Raw genomic sequence first — 22235 nt, forward strand, 5'->3', positions numbered from 1 at the left:
TTGATGGATGCAGTTTCAATTTGTTCTAAGCACAGCTGCAAGTTTTATTAGTATTTTTTCCTATCTTGACGTTACTCTATTCTACAAAGATTCACAATGTCCTCATTGGCAGGATATTTGAATGTATTCCGATAATGAATTAGAAGAGTTGGCTAATATTGTAAATATTTTTCCTGCTTTTAAGTGAAAAGGTAAACATACTGTTTTCATTCCAGTTTCTCTGCTCATCTATTAGTCTTGTGTACAACCCTTACAGGCAATGTGTGCAGCTTTGACACTGCTGATAAAACTTGGTGAAAAAAGCAACACATATCCAATGGTGATCTAATGTGAGTCTACCTAACTTGGAAACATCAGTTAGCTTTTGTACAATATATTATTGCACCCGTATAAACTGTAGCAAATTTTTTAATGTCTCAACTCACAAAGAATTTTCTCTGTTGTAGAAACTCACCTTTGGGTGGCTTATGTGAGTAATATATGCTAGAGATTAATAATGATCCCAGTCTTTTCATTCCCCTTATGAGAAGATGAGAACATCTTCAGGTTCTCCCACTCATAAAAGGAGATGTAGTCAAAGCTGGATAAATTTATTATTAAAAGAAACAAAAAAGTGTATCAGCTGTGCAGCGACATACTTGCTCTCAAGCAGTCTTACAAAGAATCAATTCTAAAACATAAAGAACAACAATTTGTACAAGATCAATTAATCAAAAAAAACATAAATTTAAATTAAATTGTCTCTGAACAAGAACAGACCATCCCAAAACCAAGTCACATAGACAGATCAGGCATACCTGTCACACAAACAAGTTATGATTGCTTCAGCGCTGAGCTATAGCTCGGATGTGCTTTAGTCCATCAAGCATTCACTCTTAACTAAGCCAGTTTCAGCTGCAAGAAAATTGTCTGCATCTTTAAAAGTGAACCACTATACATACACTCTCGGCCACGGCTGCCTCCTCTTCCTCGTCTGTTGGAACTTCCTCGTCCACGACTCACTTCTCTGTCCACTCTTTTTTCTCTGTTCTCTTTGTTTTCTGAACTTTCCTTCCCAAGGCTTTTCTTCTTTCCCCCTACAGTCTCCCAAGAAGTCTATTTGGGTAGAAGATAATTAGATACAAAAGTCAAAAAGGAGGAGATAGCTCTCAATGCATACTTCCACCTCACACCCTTCCAGTTCATGGAAAAATACCCCAGGTATTTGTGTAACATCACATATGTAATACCTTGCAAACTACACTGTTACAAACGGAAACACAGGCTGTATTTCTGGGAAGAAATGAGAAAGAAACAAGTTTTAGAAGTTGGCTTTTCTTATGGAATGTGAGAATCCCAAATATTTCTGGCTATAATGGACTTTTATTAGTTCAAGGAAGCCTAGATATGACCACAACGCAGAAAATCTGCAAAGCAAGCAACAGTTTCCCTCTCAACTACCTTCATAAATCTAGCAAGGAAGCATGCACAGAGCTATCTTTTTCATCCAAGGAAATGAAAAAATGCTTAAAGTGTCATTGAACAAGACACTGATAAGAATAAGTACACAGCCTAAGGGGGCGGGGGTGGGGTGGGGGATTAAAAAGAAAAACCAGTATCCAAATGTACTAGAATCCAAGCACCAAGAGACAGAATGGCAGAACAACTCAGGAAAACTGGAGCCATGGTAAGCTAGACCATCCACTCTTAACAGCTACAGCCCATCACACACAGTAAAATACAGGAAAAACTATGTCTAAACAAGACAAGGGACCAAGGTCCAAACATCAGGCTTCACTCCTAACATTAAACTCCATCTTTAAAATAAATTCAGGGATCGTATTGGCTCCATAGGAGAATATGTAGGAGTTGAAAATAAAATGACTAACACATTTGCTAAGAATAGCACAGCACCTCATATATATTATGCAATTGCATGGTTAGTCTATTAAGCCATAGCTGCAAAGCAAAGAAGAAAGGTATTATTTGCAAACCATTAAGATGGCAAATAGGTTTGTAAGTATGTCCCCATCTTTACGAGCTTATAGTCTAGGTAAGGTAATTAAGCAGGAAATTTGCATATGCAAATAAGGTGCCATCAACTGTGAAGCACTGAAGCCATGACCTCTGACAGGCACTTGCATCAAACAAAAAAGGCTGGCTATCAGTACTTTTAGGTCCTGTCCTATCTCCTCTCAATTCAGACAGCAGCAACTCAAAAGACCTCATGAGGTAGGCAATGACCAGCTAGTCTAAGCTGCCTAGAATTGGGAAAACTAATGCTATTGAGAAAGCAAAGAACAACCCCGTTTACAAGTACGAACTCAGTATTTCAGTGTCTCCTTTGAGAGAATAAGTACTAAGAGAACGGTTACTCTCTCTCTATTTTTTGCCATGGTAGAGGCGAGAAAGAAGGCTGAAATCACATTTCAATTTCAATTCCAGTATAGAAGACTACACTGCTGTAAACCAACTTAGATGAAGCGCAGACAATGCAGATTAAAAGTACAAAACTACGCATTTAAGCAACAACACATTATTTGTGTGACACAAAACTGTTTCCTCCAGTAACGGTCATACTGCTTCACCTGCCATTGCCTGTGTAACTGCATTACACACTAGAACATTCCTAGAGATTTAGAGACACTTCACAGGAGGAAAAATAAATGCACTGACAACTATAGAACCAAATCTATATATATATATATTTCAGAATGCACTACTATTTCACTGATGGGCATGGTGTCAAAAGATCTTTGACCATTTTAAGAAACACGCAGAACTGGATGATCCTGCAAAGCTTAAGAGCAAGTAGCCTCTCCTTAGTAAGGTTTTACATGACTTGGGAAGGATCAGTGAAAAGACAACTATGAAAGCATCAGATCCATGCTTTACCACAATGTAATTTTGAGGGAAGCCTTGAGAAGTTAAGTTGGGCACGTCCTTTTAGAGGATGGTGCTGCCTCTGGGCATGGGAATCCATCACAGACTGTCGAAGCTGCCTGGTTTTGTAAGGGAGCTAACTGATTACAATTTCAGCTGACGATGCCTGAGGCAACCCAAATGACAGTTGTGGGCCTGACCTTCGAAAACATGCAAGAGAGGCCTTCTTGCTTGCCTGATCTTAGACGAAAAGAAGAATAATCTGAATGGTCTCCTTGTTCTATCTTCAAAGGTTTAGGAAGTAAAACATTGTCAGGCATAAAATGGATCTTAAGCCTGTAGGAAGTTAAATGAATGGAAATCTTGGGCAAAGAAACATGCCCTTCTCTACTCCTATCCACAAGCCTCTATCTGTCCAAAGCCAGGCTGTCACAACTGCTGCAGGTGGAAAGTCTTCATGAAGACTAAGTCACACAGCATAAAGCCTTAAAGATAACAGCATTAAAAAAAAAAATATTAAAAAAAGATAAAACTGGCAGAGTACCAAAGAAATTATAAATAGACATTCTAGCTATCACTCCTTGCTCTTCTAATTCTTCAAATTCAATAGACAAATTTTCTTCCAAATGAGGTAAAAAAAAACCTTCTAGTGCATTAAAACAGAGCAAAACTAGAAAAAAAGATTTGGGAATCAGCATTGAGAACTAGTAGTACCTCTGCTTCCAAATTTACATCAAATCCATGGTTAAACTGTTCTGGAGTATAATGGCCTTAAACCCCTTCAAGTTGGAGGCCCACAAACTTCCATAAAGAAGAATAAATTTCTTCACGCCCTTCAGTTAATACTCCTTCCTCCTTGAGCCCTTTAAGTTGTCTGTATTTGCTTCTAAGTTGATTTTGTCTGCGGAGAGCAGTGGGTTCAGGGGAATTTGTTGAAAGAGCAGAACATAAGGATATGTTGCATCTAATCGTTAAATGAGTTCAAAAAGCTTCTTCCATGTCGCGATCACTTATAACAATTTGCTAAAGTAAAAAAGCATTTAAGATTCTCTATCAACCAGAAAACTATTTTCAACTAGAAAATGGCAAATAAGAGAAGTACAAGAGAAAACAAAATGAGCACATTACCAAGACAGATTTAATCAAGGTGAGATGCTCTCTTCCACTCCCAACTTGCCAGCCTGCTCAGTATTATATACTTCTGTGTTTTAGATAACCTCAACTCTGACAAATGAAAAGGGCATAGAAAAGAAAGTCCCCTCAGAATGGTATGTCCCCTAGATGTAGAGTGTGTAGGGGGTGAGTTTCCTCATTAACAATAAGCCAGAGTACACATCCTGACAAATCACAGGAAATACTCAATGTTCAGCATTAAGAAAGAAAGTCCAGGTTTCTTTCCCAATTTAGATGAGATGGAATCTAGTTTACTGCCTCAGATAAACTGTAAGAAGTCCCTCCAGCAAAAACTTCAACTGCAGCAAGACATATTTTCCTGATATCTCTTGGCATAAAAAACTGCTCTGTGCAACATCCTAAGCGACATTACTTGTTGTTATTTACACATTGTTTAGTCTCCTCCTGTTTTTCAATGAAGTCATGCAAATTAGCAACATAGTGAAAGGAGCGACTAGCTGTATTCTCTTCTGCCATTAGTAGCACTATCAATGCAACTTTCAGATGTGGAAACCTCCTCCAACTTCAATACTGGCAATGCACATCTACAGAAATTGCACAACTTAGAAGTATCTGCCTGCCCTTCAGGATTATAGAGACTGCACTTTGTGTCAAAAGCTTAGTCTCAGGGTTGTGGAGGTGCTACAGAGTAACCACAAACATGGCAGCAAAAAAACTGGCCCCTGTCTGACAGAGCACCTAGTTCTGCTGCAGAGTTAAAATTGCTGCATGTAAATAAAAGCTGGAGGACTCTGCAAGAGACCAGCTGAACACCCACAACATTTTCAAGGTTCACCCCATGCAGTAGAGAAGTTGCCATGGTCTCCATTTCTTCAAAAGAATTTGAATGGAGACGTAGAAAACGAAAGCTTCCAAAATACAACTTTCTCAATCACTTCTTAAAAGTAGAAAGACGCAGCAAACAGAATAAGCCAAGTATGAAAGTAAAACCTTACCGTGTCTGAACTTCCTTCCAGCAGTATGTTGATTGCTCTGTTCACATCCCCATTACAATCATGTAGTGCCACTATGCACTCATCCTGGTTTTTCCCCGTCACTTCCATAAGCTGGCAGTAAAAGTCACACATGTTAAAATACCTGAATTATCATTATAAGAAAATAAGAGTTAGTACCACCACAGATTCTGAGAAAGTGCATAGCTACTGTGTTAGAGCAACTAAAATCCTAAATAAAGGTATCTCCATTTTACACATCTTCTTGGAATTCAGACAAGAGACAGGGTGAAACACAAATTAAATGGTAATCAAGAAAGCAGTCTCTTTCACACTTTTTTTTCTTTATGCTTGCAGCAAATGCTGTCACCCCAGAGGGTAAAGATCATAGAATCGTAGAATCATTTAGGTTGGAAAATACCTTTAAGATCATAGAGTCCAACCATCAACCATGCCCACTAAACCATGTCCTGAAGTGCCTTGTCTACACGCTTTTTGAATACCTCCAGGGACGGTGACTCCACTGCTTCCCTGGGCAGCCTGCTCCAATGCTTGACAACCCTTTCAGTAAAGAAATTTTTCCTAATATCCAACCTAAACCTCCCCTGGTGCAACCTGAGGCCATTTCCTCTTGTCCTATCACTAGTTACTTGATAGAAGAGACCAGTACCCACCTTGCTACAACCTCCTTTCAGGTAGTTGTAGAGAGCGATAAGGTCTCCCTTCAGCCTCCTTTTCTCCAGGCTAAACAAACCCAGTTCCCTCAGCCGCTCCTCAGAAGACTTGTGCTTTAAACCCTTCACCAGTTTTGTTGCCCTTCTCTGGACACGCTCCAGCACCTCAAAGTCTTTCTCATAGTGAGGGGCCCAAAACTGAACACAGTATTCAAGGTGTGGCCTCACCAGTGCCGAGTACAGGGGAACAATTACTTCCCTGACTCAAGATGTAAAAGACCAGGATAGCTTCAGTATCATCCTCCCTCCCTCCCCATCAAACATCCCCCTCTTTATCCCACTGCGTTAGAACAGACACAAGGTAAGCCATGGCAGAGAACACGGAAAATCATCCAGACTAAGAAAAAGGTTATTCTTCAGCCAGATCAGCTCCCTTGATCCATTTCAGCACAAGGCCACACAGGATGCATAAGCGATGGCTGCTTAAGGAGACCTACTACTGAATTATGCTCTGTGGACCTGCAGTGCACATCCTGAGGAGTGTGGGATGGAAATAATCAGTCTGTCATGGGACATCCAGCAACTTCACCCAAACGAAAAAACCTACATTAGCTAGAAATATATATGCACAATGTAAAATATTGGAGATTTCCTATGCATAACTTAACTCTTATCCTTCCCACCAGCAGAGCTACAGGCACTATTGAAGAGGGTCCTCTGGCTTCAGGAAGTACCAGCTTCACTTCTGGCACAGCAACAGAACAAGTTTATAACAAGAACAACAAAAAGCACTTAATAAAGCTTCAGAGGAGGGGTTACAAAGGAAAAGAAATCAAGAAATCTGGTCCTCTGCTGCATTAACGCATTCATGCTAATTCTTCTCTCCTTCTGGATGTACTCCTAGGTTCTTCATGAGTTATGATGTGTTCACTAGGACAAAATCACCAATACCCACAGCAGAACAGGGACCCAGATTCTCAGTACTCCTTTTATTAATGGTCTCAGCCATAACCGGCTAATGGAAGCTTGAGCATCTACACCCAAAACTCAGCATTCTAGAGGAAATCGTGTGAGATGTCATTTTCACAGTGTAATTCTGTCATTTTAATGCATACACAGAACTGTGAGGTCAGATTTTTTTTTTTTTTTTAAATAACACTTCAATTCACCTTTAAGCTATGATTAGATTTTCACTTTTCCTGAAAAACAGCCAAGATATTAGCAAACTCAGTTTATACAGGTGACATTTTTCCCATGCGCATGTACATGTGGACAAGCTGAACGCACTCTTTATTCTGACAATCATTAAGCATCAGGACCATACTAGAGAGATACAGTCTGGAAGAGACATCAGCACAGATGAGTTTTGGCTTACAGGCTTGTCTATAGAGGAAAATACACCAATATTACTACACAGCCAGAGCTACATTACCACACAATTTCTTGTAAACAGACTTCACAGTGCAGTAAGAGCACCTTTTCCTAGTTAAACTTACATCCTTCTGAAAAAGGTTTCATCTAAATCAGAAACAGATGCTCTAGCTCCAAAATGTAAGCCAGCTTTGGAGCACCTTATTGCAGGGCATAAAAACTCTGTACCGCAAGAAACATACTTGTTTCACTTTATCTTCAAAATCTGCGTCATTCTTATCGTAGATCATCTGAGCAAGGCGAATCTGTTCTGCTGTTGCCTGAAAAACACAAACATGCAATAAAGTACACAAAAGGTAACAATGTATTTTTTAAAAGTATCTCCTAGTGTCACCATATTTTTTCTCCAGATTCTCAAAAAGAACATGCACAACAAGCACAGAGGTGCTACAGGGAAGGGATTAACATCTCCTCTATGCTCATTTTATAGTTAAAGAGTTAGCTGGGACAGAAACAATATCAACATGTTCCAATAAGTTTGAACCATAGTTAAAGGTCACCACATAGACACGACAACCATATAATAAAATAGAATTTACCACAGAAGCCTACACTTTGATATTATTACTTTTACTTTTATTTAGTATTTACCACTCCAGAGTTAAAGTTTTATCAAAATAAAATGGCAACAGTATTTCTAAATTAACGACATCTTTGATGATTCCTGTTCACATTACCTTCCACAACTCTCCCAACAACCACCTGACTCTAGTTTTATGAGCACTTGGAAAGAGACTGAGTCATGCCTCAAGATTTTGCCAGTGAACAGCCGCACTTATTTTCTTTATAAACAAATACTGGTCTCTGAAAACTGCTAAGGGATCTTGTTATTGATGAAATACTTGGTGCTTCTGTAAGGTTTCCGGACCACAAATCCATGCTGGCAACTTCTCCAAAAGCTGAAAGACTAAAATGGATGGAGGCAGTAAAGTGCCCTAAATCCGAATAGGCTATAGCTGCCCCAGGGAGAAAGCAACTGAAGAACACTAATGCCGCATCATACAGGTCACTCTTCGTAGTGCGACATCTACAGTCTACTTGAACTGCACTCCCATGAAAATACCAAAGAGAACGCTATGCTACGTGATCCTGGACCTATTTGATTAGTGCTCAAACAGAAGCTTCTGCCTCGTGCTAGAGAAGGCTGTTACTGAAGAGAGCCAGGACCTGAAATGCGAGTTGACATACTGCAGAGACTTCTTCACTGAGAAGGGGACCACCTCATCTGCTGAAATTCTTGACAGAAAGGATTCATCCTGGGCAGCTGGTTGAATCTAACCTTTCGAAGTCTCACTTCACAGGATACCCACATGAAAATCTGTGTCTCACAAGTTCAGACTTAATCGGGCTCAAACTGCTTTGCTTTTGGAGTTTACCACAAATACAAACTTGCGTGTAAATGCTGAGAAGAGTCTAAAAATTACTCCACCGTATACCACCAGCTGCTTATATTCTGAGAAGTTACTGCAGCTGTCACAGTTCCTTGAGGGAAGCGACATTTGCTGTGCTCAGAGGCGACGTTCCAAGACAATTAGCGTTTGTAATGGAGTTAAGTACTCTGCACTACCTAACATTTTCAAAGTGTCATGCTGACAGCTTCATACGTCACTCCACTTGGTAATCGAGAGGAGAGCCTGCTCTGGAATTCCCTGCACCAGCCCTGGTGCCACCGTCCACGAAAGCCTTCTGGTCAGTGCGGTGCTCTGTGTAAAGGAGCTCCTTCTTGGTGACTGCTGAGAGCTCAGCAGAGAACAAAAACAAAAGGTCTGCTGGTTTCAGGAATTAAGCCTTGTTGATCCATGTTCTCGCTCTGCCTTCAGCTGCCTCAGGCCCACTACAACTTTTAACCTAGTGAAGAGATTTCCTTTAAAGATATCCAGAGTAAAAACATTCAGACAATGTAATTTCTGTACAGACATGACAGCATATTTGATCAGAAACAGGAAATCATTAAGATACACCTTTTCCGTAAACCAACTTTTTTCAAGTCCATGTTAGAAGACAAAAATATACATATTTTATAACAATGTCAGATGTGTGACAGTATCTTCAGTTTTCCTGTGCAAGCAGAGAGCTTAGAATTAGCTAATATTTATGCCAGTGGATTACATCCAGATGGAATTGAAGATTCAGAAGAAAAAAGCAACAACAAAAACCCACAAGATGTGTTTACTACACAAACACCAAATCAGTGTCACAAAGTTTTGGTTTTTTCCCAGCGAATGGTGGTTCTTTATTTTTAAGGCACCATCATTACAAGTAACATTGTAGTATCCTATAAAAGAGTATAATTAAGTTTTAATTGCATCTAAGAAAATAGTAGCATCTTAAGAACAGCTAAAACTTTACTCAACCTTACAAGATATATTATCTTTGTGGCATAAGAGTGAAAGAAATTCCTAATAACTCTGAACTACCAGAAAAAGAAGCATACAAAACACAAAATTAAGTGACAGTAATAGGCCCAGATCTTATAATAAATGGTATGTTTGTTATCCAGAAGAACTGCAATGTAATTTCTTAAATAACTTAAATGATTATCAATGTAATATTATGACAATGAAAAAAAACATTATTATACATACAGAAAAATGAATCAGTGGTGATTAAACAGTAAAATCCCACGTTTCTGTTGATCTGTAAAGCCTGACTAAGCAGGAAGGTCCATCTGATATCTAAACAATAAAAAAATATGATGCACTAAAACATAATTGCTGTATATTAAATAACCATCTTTTCCACTGAATTGACCAAACCAGTATCTATTACACAAGAAGTAGAATAAGCAGACAAAATGCAGAAAGAGGTCTGTAAGACTTAATGCTTAAAATCAGTGTATCACATAGGTTGGAAATGTCCTCCAGTGATACCCAGTGCAACCTCCCAGTGAGACCATGTCCCATCAGAGGAGCTGCTTGGGGCCAGACACAGATCCCACAACCTCTCCAATCCATGACTGTGTTCATGGTAAACAGTATTTTTTCCTTTTACCAGCTGCAATTTCCAGTATTCCAACTTGTGCCATTGTCTCTCTGAGAACACTCTGGCTTCACCTTTGCTACACCCTTTCATGAGGTATCTGAATAGAAGTTACGACCTTGCCTTGCCTTCTTAGGGCTGAACAAATTCAGTTCCCTCAGTCACCCCTCATTCATCCTGTGCTCCAGCCTCTCAACCATCTTCGCAGCTCTTCGCTGGACTTACTCCCATCTGCCAATGTCTGTCTTGTGCCAGGGAACCCAAAACTGGGCCAAGTACTCCACTGCTGTCTCGCAAATGTCAAAAAAGGGGAAACCACCACTTCTGTCAATCTGCTCACTATACTCCTGCAGCTTTACTTGTTATAAAACAAAAACAAATTCGACTTCCATCTGTTGAAAGTCAGTTTCTAAATCCACACATTAGCACGAATCACCACTATGCAAAGCACTGCTACACAAGGAGAAGATAAGGGCTTGAGGCCACATAATTAATACTGTGCAAAACAAAACAAGACCCCCTCCATATTAAAGATCAGTCTATAAAACAACAAAAGACACAATTTCCCTGGTGAGGACTTCTAGATTGATGCACTCTCTACCAGCAGAGAACTGAGGCAATTCTTGAATTGAGCCAAATTTTGAGAAATACCTGACAATAGAATAATGAGTTGCTAGGAGCAGAGAAATTTTGCACTCTCTGTAACCCAGACAAGCACACAACTTAACTACTCTGCTGCTGAGAATCAAGACAATGGGGTAAGAGCTTAATTTCAATCTCACAGATACTCAATTTTAGTCCACTAGTAGATGACCACCTTCATTTCACTTTGTGAGGACACTGCACAAGAAGTTTAGATTTTGTGACTTGCAGATATGCTGAATCATGCTGTATCTAATGCATCTAATGAAGGTTTTCCCACCCACCCGAATTCCTCTATCAACCAGAAATCTTCTAGCATCAAGAGGCTGGCATATGGAAGAGCTGAGATCTGATGACACTGAGGTCACAGGACAGAAATCCTAACACAGGCATAGGCACAGAATTCCTCACTGATAGGAAATGTTGCTGAAGAACACAAAGCTCCTTCAGAGACAAGAATACAGGGACAACTTAATGCTGTGCTGGATTACTGAGTAATTAAAGCAAGACATCAAACATACTCTTCCAAAGCAGACCATGACTTTTCCTCCCATCTTTTCTCAGTTTTTACTGACTAAGGGAAGAAATGCGTATCATTACATGCTCACTTTCAACTCAGAGAGGATTATATAGTATCACGTACCTGTACTACTTGTTTCTGTGGTTGTGTTGGCTGTGTGGTTGAAATTTGTGTTTTGTCCCGAGTGCCCCGGGTACGTTCACTGCCCACCGAAGTCATCATATACAGTATATACAAAACAATGTATGTACAAAATAGAAAATCTGAAAGAAAAAAAAAAGAGCACAAGTTAAGGCAGGGTACTGATTCAATACCCAGATAATATACAAACGCAGTAGCTTGAACTCTTCCTGCCTTTACCACGAACTCTATACAGAGACTCCTGAGAAAGTAGCTTTAATACACTATTACTGGATTTATCGCAGTCTTTACAGTAAAGGGGGAAACACAGTGGATAAAAAGCATTTTTGTCAGCTGATTGGGATCTGTCTAGATCTGTACTACCAGCCAACATATACATCTCACAGCTTTTTCCAATTATTTAACATACAGACTTTTCTACTTGCTACCCTGCTGAAATTTCAGCTCCAGCTGTATCACTCCTTAAATTTCTATAATACCTGATGTCTCATTCTGATGCCTGGAATTTAATCACTCTCATACCACTCAGAATGTTAACGCAAAGATCACATTCACAAACTAGGCAGTTCCTCTCTTTACTATCATCAAACTGCTTTCCTGCACATATACGGAGGTTGTGGCCAACGCCCATTCTACTTCTCACCTCTCATTTTTAAGAGAAATGATGATGCTTACCTTTAAATCTAGCCTGTATAGCCAGTATTTTTGTTTTGCTCTCCCTCATACTTACAGAAATTATTTACAAAGCTACTTATAACCCTGCTTTAAACACACCTTTGTTGTATGGCAACAAAGAAACCCAAAAGAAAACCCAAATTACACACATACATCACTGCTATCCCGTTTGTGGTAGTAAGTTTTCATTCTCATTCATCCTCTACCATTAAAATTACTTTGAAACAAGACATTTATTACTCCCCCTGTGTTTGTACAGCATCTAACACAAGGCTAATTGACGAGTATGGTTTATAGTAGCTATGATAACGGGAAACAGATCTCTCTGACTGGTCAGAACGGTCACGATAACTGCCTGGTTTCTGTCCCCATGACACTGGGAAATAAAACTGCAAATTTAGGGAACTGAGGACAACCTGCAAGTGGTATAACTGAGCAGAAGGAGATGTGCAAATGAGCAGCAAAGCACTTTCACTGCGGCCCCAATGTATGAATGTGCCTCAGCACGCAATTTGTCAGGGCAGCAGCTTTAGTGCAAGCTGGCTAGTACCAAGTTCAATGCACAGATGAAAACTGAGCAAACTGTTGTGATTGCATGGGTAAGGATGTGTTCAATACCCAACTGCTCACTAGGATTCACAAGTAATGGGTACTCAACAATTAAAGTTGCAATGAGGTGCTTCAGTTTAAACATCAATTCATGATGCTCAGGAGCCTCACCTAGAATCAAAAAGACAATTAACCCCATTATCATCTAAATCTCTTCTTCACTTTAGAAATACATTTCTGTTGGCCAAAACTGAACCCCAACATTGAATTTCTTTATGTGCTTGTTAAAGCATTCAAAACGCATTCGATAAATTCTGAGGAGAAAGTATATTTCCATGAACTCTTACATATTTAACAAGAAAAGGCCTGCCTTTACCAGGAACTGACGGTACTATGAGCTGAACTGGAAGACTGTGTTTCTCCAGCTTTATGAATATATTCACCAAAGCCAATCTGCCTCCCAGTCTTTTAAGGTAGTCTAACTTTGTTGCCTTATAAGCTCCAGAACACACAGGCCTTCAGAGCACTGCACTTGATACCCTAAAAGCCAGACAGTCAGAACCGAGGTTATTCAAACTTGCAACAACATGTTCTGTGGAAAGCAAAATATTAAGTAGATGTGGAGACACTCTAAACAGCAAGTTCAACACTTCTTACTGACTATCTGGTCATGGCTGTCCATGTTAAGGACAGTCTTCAGTTGAGTTTGCAGTAGAAATTACTTTTGCTCTTCGTGTTAAAATCCACTTTATAAGCCTTGCTGATGGGACTGCCAATGTTATATAGACTAATAATGACCTTTGGGTTGTTTCGGTTTTTAAAGTATTGGTCAACTCATCACTATGTGAACCTAGCACAATGAGCAATGAAAAAAAGCCCTGAACAGAGAACATGACAGAGAAAACTAACCTCTCTGAAAGACAAGCTAACAATTTCAAATACGATTGTCTGGAATTAGCCCTCTATGATTTAAGATATGTTGAGAAATTACAACTCCACTGGGTTTCAATTTGTTCATCATTTCTGAATTAACATCATGTTTACACAGACTCTGGTACCTAAGAATTCTGAAATACATTTCAATGCTATTTTCTCTAAATTCACCAAAGCTACTCAAAATATTGCAATCCATGTTTTGGACATGACAGCAATACACACACATTAAAACAAAGAGTTTTCCGTTTGTTTGTAAAACACACGCTGAACTATAAGCCTACATTTCTGATAGCAAGGCAACCTATGGTACCTGAAGAGGATTGTGTCTTTTCTCCCTCTCCTAATATGTATTTTATGGTGTCTCCGTGCCACAGCTGTTTAAGCCATGTTTGTTTTTCAGGATGAAAGGATACTTTAAGAAAAAAGGCAGGCACCCAAATGTTTGAAACACTCCTGGGGGATGAAGCAGCACAGCAGTATCAGCCTGCTGTTGGGAACAGAGCCAAACAACCTCAACAGTGTAACGGGATCTTTAAAGAAGATCCTTATCTTGCTGACCGTGCAGCCCGTGAGCAGCACAATTTGGCAACAGGTCCGAAGCAGAAAACCAGCGAAGCTGAGAGCCTCTTCCTGGCTTGTATGGACTTGTACTTGCTTCAGACAAGTGTGGAAACACACCCTCAGTTTGACAGTCCCCATCAAGCCAACATGTACATGTTATAATCCATTTCAGACATAATCCAGTCTTCTTAAAAGCACAATTGGCAGCTTGATATAAAGGCAGCTTTCAAAATAAAGCTATTTTATTTCCCCTTAGTTGGCTCCCGCTATCTACAGGCAGTGTCCAGACACAACAACCAGCCCAGCCCCAGCGCACAGGAGGAGCAGCTGAAGGGCTCTGCTCTGCCACCGATGGTGCACTGACTGACCAGGGAAACATCGCACCTCCCTGGCACGGGCATGTCTTCACCCCGCTGGGCTGAGGCTTCAAACCGCACCCCATCTACTCTTTAGAGTACCAAAGCAGCTGGCAGAAGGGAGGCAGATAGCCACTGCCTTTCAACTACCATAGTGACTACAATTTCAAGCATTAAGTGGGATATTATTAATTAATAAGATGGGGCTGAACAGGAACATTTCCTTACTCGCAAAGCAGCCTCTTATTCTCTCCAATTCCTCATATTAAAGTCTGTTTCGCAGGTTGTTGTCATAGCAATGAGTAGGATATCACAAACTGATGAAAATTTTAACTGCAGATCAAAGGAGGAAAGAAGATTTGAGACTGGAAGACAACTCTCAATTAAAATCTGTTTAATAAAGATCAAAAAAATATTCAGACAAGCAGATGTTTCAGCTTCCATATCAGGGTCTGGCTCAGTGCAGAAGTCCTTCATCAGCAGTTAATACTTGACCTTGTAGACACACTGCAACTCTAGTAAGCAGCCAAAACAGCTGTATTTTGAAGAGATACACGTTAAATGAAACAGAGCTCCCAGGCACTAGCAAAAAAGGAGGAGAAAGCATTAAAGAAAGAGACCAGGCTTCCCAAAACTGTTGTATAAAGAAGGTGGTCATACTTCCTTTCATGACAATAAAAAAAAAACAGAAGCACAAGACTGCTGTAAACCTTTTTTTTCACTGATGTAATCTAGTACCGCCAGAGGAAGGCTGTGTTTAGTTACTTTAAAAACAAACAAACAAAAACCCCAAACAAAACAAAAATTAAAAACAACTTTGATCAGTAGTTAAGAAAATTGTTCACTTCAAGTATGTTTAGCTTCTAAAGCTCTAAGGAATTCAAATTTCAGCACTTCCTCATAAAGCAAATAAATAAAAATGGAAAGCAACATAGGCATTTGAGAGGAAAACAATCCCAAATCTCAATGCTTTGTTTGTTTTAGTGTTTCTGCCTGTACAGCAAGTTCAGCTCAAGGACCTATACTACAACAGCAGACAGAGTATTGTATAATAAGTCATCACTAGCCTGGTGATGGAAGGGCAACAATTATTCTAGTTTCCAAAAGCAGTACCAAAGCATTGGTATCTCAAAACCCAACTTTCCTAAAGACACCAAACACCACCCCCTCCCAAAGCCTCCATACCGTAAGTCTCATCCAACATATTTAGTTGGGGTTTTGCTTTGGATTTTAGAAGGCAAAGAGGAAGACAAAGAATCAAAGAGTAATTGAATGCGTATCAACACAAAAAGCAGGTTTTTAAAGCTATCATAATGCTTTCTTTGATCTTTTGTTCGACTTTCCTTTGGCAAGAAATCTAGTCCTTTTAGTCTCAAAGAAGTCAGAAAAGCTAGAGATACACAGAATACAAATTGACTTGACAGGGTTGCAAGTCCCGCAAGACACAGTAGATCTATTCCTGAACTTCCAGGCATAGACCACACATGGTAATACCACCTGACTGTCAAGAATCCTTCGGAAGTTAAATATTCACTTCCATTAGCTGAACAAAACATTTGCAGTTTCAACTCTTTTCCTTAGGCAGTCTCAAGAAAGTTACTTCCTTGACTGTCTGGACAAGGAGCTGTGATAAAGAACACTGTGCAGAAATCTCTGTGAACACCTTAAAATGGTGATTGCTTTTTTATACTCTAAACACAAAGCTGCTCAGTCAAGGATTCCTCACAATGACAGGGCTGGGAAAAGACTGCAGGACACTGTCTCATGATGGCGTGACTACTGTATGTGTACAGTGAGTCCAGATTTCACTGCTACAGCAGTGGCATGACATGAGCATGAGGAAAAAGAGTGGAGGATACAAATTATGCCTGCGAAGCATCAATGTAATGCATTTCCCTCAAGTGCTGTTGTCTAAAGTACCTCACCACCTTTATTACTGGTTGAAAGGGGAAAAGAGTTTGCAAGAGTCCGGTATTCTTCAGAAGCAGTGCTGATTACTCAGTGTCTGTATTGCCCCAAGCCAACAAGACTGAACCTGAGCTTATGGATCCTGGGAGGATTCATATCTCATCCTACTGTCGTCTATGGTAAATAGGAAAAAAATTGATGGCCAGCAGTAGACCTGCCAGCCCACTGGTTGAACACCACAGGAAAGAGAAATTGTACTATCTGTATGCTCTTATGTTTTACCAAGAAAAGAGGATTGCTGGGAGTGGCCAGAGTATCAATGCAAACATATAAACTAACATACACTTCCAGCTGTGTTAGCAAAGTGTACCAAATAAAGAAGTGAATACTCTTACCCACCTTTCTTAAAACCCACTGAGTTGTTAGTTGAAATTACTATTCTGCCAAGTCAATCTAGAATTGGCTAAGAACATACCCTGATCTACAGAAATCAGTAATTTCTCATTACCAGCAAAAAAAAGTTCATTTCAAGAACTAGTATTCCTAAGCAAATGTTATACAAAGAAATATAGAAATAGGTCTTACAAATAAAAGACAAGACAGAATTGTTTTGGAAGAGAAAGAAGTGCTCATCTCCAAAAGACTGGAACTAGGCAAAGGCTGGTCATGTATTCGCAGCCACTCTCAAAAGCATGATGTGGAAGGGGGACTGAACAGTGAATGTTTTCCACTAGTAGAGCAGGTAAGTTAAGAGATATCATTATCATGAGTTTTAAAAAAAAATCTTCTAATCTCACAATATCCACCTTTGCTATTATCCCAGTGTCTCTGCCTAACAGATGTTTTACATTTTAGTATATACTGGTGATTATCCTAGCTTAAATCAAAATCTGGCAACTACACCCAATAATCAGCCAGCAGACTTGCCCTCATCATTTCTTTATAAATATTCAAACTTCAGAGGCAGCAAGTGCCCTTATTCATACTGAAATTTCTGAAGGAGAAATCTAAATTTCCCCAAATTCAACTTTCGCTTGTATTAAAAAAGAAAAAAAAAAACAGACAATTGCACTAAAATCAGAGAAGCCTAAGGTTCCCTGAGTAGTGTCCAGTGAAAGGCCACTACAGTGTCTATAACTTCCAACAAAGCAGCAGCTAGCAGAACTACAGCCTAGTCAACCCATGCAACAAATACTCAGACTGAATTATACACTGCATTAACTAGGAAGCTTGTAAAAAACATTAACTAGTACTTCACAAAAGGCAAGGCTTATTGCTGCTGAGGAAAAAACTGAACTAGCAGGTTTTTCAGGGTTGAAAATCATTACCCTCTAGAGCCAGAACTAACATAGCCTTCCTGAAGTCACACGCAAGTGGAGGACAGCAGAGTTTGGGACAAAAAAACCATGACTAGAGTTTTAGTTCCTGCTTGGGATCTGGTTGTATGTTCATTCAAAGTTCAATCCATAGTGCAGGTAGAACCCAAACAGTTTATTCCATTAAAATCAAGTTTCAGCTCACATCTAATACTATGAAACTGTAAGTCATCACCAGGAATGGCATTTCTGCTCCCCTACCCCTTAACCACATAGTATTGCTACTTCCCTTCAATCAGACTAACGATCGTGCAGCTGCAGAGGGAGTGGGTTCAGTGAGCTGACCCAAGAGCAAACTAAACCCTCTAAAACAAAACAGTGAGTCAGTTGAATAAGCTTATCCAGTGGAAAACTATGTGGCTATACAAGTGCTGAATCTGACACAAGGGATAGGGATCAAGTTCATGAGGAAAGGGGGAACTTGCATTTCAGCAACCTTTCTCCATTATAACGTAAGTAAAATGTGAGGTTTCACATTTTGTTTTCCTGGGATCCAGCAAGACTTCATCCTGGTCAGGCCCTCTGCATGCAACAACAACCACCCCGTCCCCCTCCCCCAAAACCCCACCAAACACATTAAAAAAAAAAAAACAAAACTCCTAGGAAGGGACTCCGCCAACAAAGTGGCCTTGAATACATCACTGTCTTATGGTATATATAATCTTTTGATCATCAGTGGGAAAATAAAGACTCGTATGACCTTTACTGAGGAACGCTCCTTAATGCCCAGCCTTGTGGATACCTGTTAGCATTAGTAACTTGCAGTGAAGAATACACTTATAAAAATTTAGAGGTGCTTCTATCCAAACAAGAGGAGGGTATCATCAACCAACATTATGACAGCCTGACTAACACAGCTTATGGTAATCTAGAACGCAGTCCCCTCCCCAAGCCACAGAAGCACCTGTCTATTTTCAGTTTCAGGCATTAAACTAGAGACTCAAACTACCCTAAAGCAATTTAGCCACCTAAAGCAATCTTTAATGATTTTGTGCACACAACTAAATATTTGATGCTTTTGCTGGTCATCTTTGAATCTCACTTTCACAGGAATAATACACTTACATGTCCACCCTTTCCCTGTCAAAAGCCCCACCTTGAGAAGGCTTGCTCCCTCTGCCAGCTCATTAAAACTCACACCAGTCCCTCTGAGGGGGAAAGGAGGAAATCCACACAGACCCATCCAGGAAGACAGGGCTGAGTGACCTTGAAGTTCTTCAGATGGCTCTCTCCACAAAAAAAAAAAAAAAAAAAAAAATCACAAGGCAAAGCCTCTGCCCACTGTAATAATTTGCACAGCTTTGCAGTCTATCTGAGATTAAACTTGGGGGTCAGCTAGAAGCCTGGGTGAGTTCAGGGCACACACACACACATACATATATGCAGGTGAGGAGACAGCTGCAGAGTACAAACTAAACAAGTTATAGACATTCTCTTCAAAAAATACATGGAAGGACATAGGATCTCAGGTCACACTCTGGTTAAGCTATCAAGACAAAAGAGGAAAAAAAAATTAAGACTGAAGTACACCACTAAAGCTGCACAAGACTTAGGACCTTCCTGTACTAACTGTGGTTGACTTGCCTCAAAACCACTATTCCCCACACCTCTAGCAACAATGTCAGCAGGACACTTTCAAAACCATTTAAACTTGGGTTATGTCAGTACATATAATATGAGCTACAAGCATACATCGAGCCCACTTCAGGCTTGCGGTTTGCCAATATTACCAACCATAAGACACAATAGTTAAAAAAAACCACTTTCAGTGGATCACCCTCCTGTCAATCATTACCATTACAATCAACAGCTAGCTGTACTCACAAGATGAGTAATTCATGCAAAAGCAAAAAAGGGAAAAAAAAAAAAAGCTGTTAAGTAAAAAAAAAACCTTTTTAAAAAACTTATTAGGAAAGCTAATCCAGATTAAATTGGTATCAAAACAAAAAAAGATGCTGAATTGTAACAGAGGCAGGGAAAAAGACAAGTAGTGGGAACTGTTGGTTTTGGCTATTAAACTGTAGAAATGCATATTCCAGGTATTCACTTTGATTTAACAGCCTATATCTAAACAGCCCCTAAAATTAATTGCTGTTTACACAAAAAAAACAAACTCAGTAAGAAGATTCAAGTTGAAACCCAGGTACTCCAAGTAACAGAAAGAAATAACTAATACAAGCTGGAAGCCACTCAGCCAGGACAATACCCAGAAAGCTGTATTCGCTTTGAGCCGGGTTCTTGTAAGCCAGGTGGCACACAGGAAGCAGCATTCCACTTCGGACATCTCGCTGCCATATCACCAACATGATCACCAACATGCTCAGCAGTTGTGCTCTCCCTGCCCCCTCCAACTCCCTCCCGCATCACCAAACCGCGTTCTCCTGGAACGGCTTCCAAACAAATTCTTTGAATAGAAACAGATACAAGCAACAGGACTAAAAATAGCTGAGCAAGAGCAGAGACATTTGTTCTGTTCTTACACTGGTGGAAACACACTCAACTGCATCCAAAAAAGTGCACCTAGTTAATTCACACTAGAACTGACAACTAGGAACACAGTAGAAAGTGCCACCATGTTGTGGTTTAAGCCCAGCCAGCAACTAGGCACCACACAGCCACTCACTCACTCTCCACCTCCCAGTGAAATGGGGAGGATAATCAGAAAAAAAAGTAAAACTCATGGGTTGAGATAAGATGTTAAAAAAAAACAACAAACAAGAAAAGACAAGTGATGCACAATGCAATTGCTCCCCACCCACTGACAGATGCCCAAGCAGCAATCTGCCCCTCCTGTCCAGTTCCCCCCAGTTTATATACTGAGCATGACATTCTATGGTATGCAATATCCCTTTCGCTAGTTTGGGTCAGTTGTCCTGGCCATGCTCCTTCCCAGCTTCTTGTACACTGGCTTGCTGGCAGAGCATGGGAAGCTGAAAAATCCTTAACTTAGGATAAGTAGTACTTGGCAACAACTAAAAACATCAGCGTGTTATCAACATTATTCTAACACTAAATCCAAAAAACACTGTACTAGCTACTCAGAAGAAAATTAACTCTACCCCACCTGAAACCAGGACACACCATAAAAAAAGTTTTGGAGGGGAGGATTAATTCAGATTTGTGACACTCATCAGATCACATTACAACACTCACAACAAAAAGCAATGGTTAAATTACAAGCCACAAGTGATATAAAAGCAAATGCACTAAGTAATCAGCAAGGCTATATCTATAAAATGTGCTAAAAACCTCGTGATACTGGATTTTTTATTCTAGCTTCAAAGTTTTGATAGCTACACCAAAGAGCTCAGGTATCATTTCTGCACCTGTACAGAGCCCTACTCCTTGAACTACATACTGAGAGAAGAAGACCAGTACAGATCACTGCTTGTGATATGCTCACATATTCAGAAAACCACAGAAAACCAGGAGTCTTGCTGAAAAAACTTCTAAATAAAGCAAGATATCCTAGAACAGCTTTCTCTAATTTCCCCACTGATAATGATATTTCTCAAGGTTCATCTTAGGCAAGAGGAGAATTCACCAAAATAAAAACCTAATGTTTTTCACAGTGACATATACAACTCTGAATATAAAGTTTCAGAAGGAGGAAAAGAAACAATAGTTTCTAAGGCAGTATTAAAGGTTTCCTTCCTTCACAATCTTATGCTTTTACTGTGCATAAAATCTTGATGAAAACCCAGGCCATTTGGTTCAGTTTACCTTTCCAAAGTGAAACATTGTGAGAACCTGAGTCCTTTTTTAAACTTATTGTCAGGTGCTCAGAGACAAGCAGCCACAGAAACAGCACCAAGAACTGAAAACTCTAAGAGATCACTTTTATTTCTCTGCCACTTCTGGATTGCTCCTTCTACAGTCACGAGCATCATTAGCATCTCGTCTAGCTTTAACAAGGTGGATTTGATTAGTTTCCTTTCATACTAATCCTAATCTTGACCTGCTTCAGTCAGAAAACTTGGTTTTACCCCAAGATTTCCCACTTGATTTTGAGAATTACTTTCTTCACAATCACAACTTCTCAACTCGGTGTCATGTGTAAGTTCACTTACTCCGGTTCTGCCATTTTAGTAGTCTACATGAGGTCAGGTCTATCTGATCTGCACCAAAACAATACCAAACTATCCAAAGAGATGAAGGATTAACAATCTTTACATGAAGCACACTTCAAAAGTACAACATGCTAGAAAGGAGCAGGTAAATAAAGAGCCTTCCACAGAGAATTCAAATCTAAAAGCAGGAATAAAGTCATCTAAGTTGTTCTTGTGTGTTTAATATTAAAAAAGCAAAATGAAATTCATCTCCCACTTATTATTTAGTATCTTAACCTTTTTAAAGACAATACCAAAGAGACAAACTGTTCACATATGATGTCAAATTGCCCAAAGTTTTACTGCAATTAATTCAGTATTTATTTCCTCTTCAGTGTAAGGCAGTGGTTGGGGGGACCACCCATAGGCTGCTTCTAAGATCCACAGTCA

General features: G+C 39.7%; 1 protein-coding gene across 26 annotated transcripts in view; it reads right to left on the reverse strand.

The window, feature by feature from the left end:
- Positions 1-22235, reverse strand: part of UBAP2 (ubiquitin associated protein 2) — a 171086-nt gene that overhangs the window by 134539 nt on the left and 14312 nt on the right. For 22 of the 26 annotated variants that reach the window (XM_075020123.1, XM_075020120.1, XM_075020119.1 and 19 more), the window contains exons 2-5: positions 11358-11497; positions 7276-7353; positions 4992-5102; positions 942-1095 (exon numbers count right to left, since the gene is read on the reverse strand). In XM_075020123.1, the coding sequence (XP_074876224.1) occupies positions 942-1095; positions 4992-5102; positions 7276-7353; positions 11358-11456 (442 nt within the window). In that variant the 5' untranslated portion in view covers positions 11457-11497. Of the gene's footprint in view, positions 1-454; positions 581-941; positions 1096-4991; positions 5134-7275; positions 7354-11357; positions 11498-14680; positions 14765-22235 lie in introns of those variants that run through there. The other 4 variants (XM_075020127.1, XM_075020124.1, XM_075020107.1 and 1 more) reach the window with 3 other exon arrangements.

The sequence above is a fragment of the Buteo buteo genome, chromosome Z (genome assembly GCF_964188355.1).
Source record: "Buteo buteo chromosome Z, bButBut1.hap1.1, whole genome shotgun sequence".
Taxonomy (NCBI): Eukaryota; Metazoa; Chordata; class Aves; order Accipitriformes; family Accipitridae; genus Buteo; species Buteo buteo.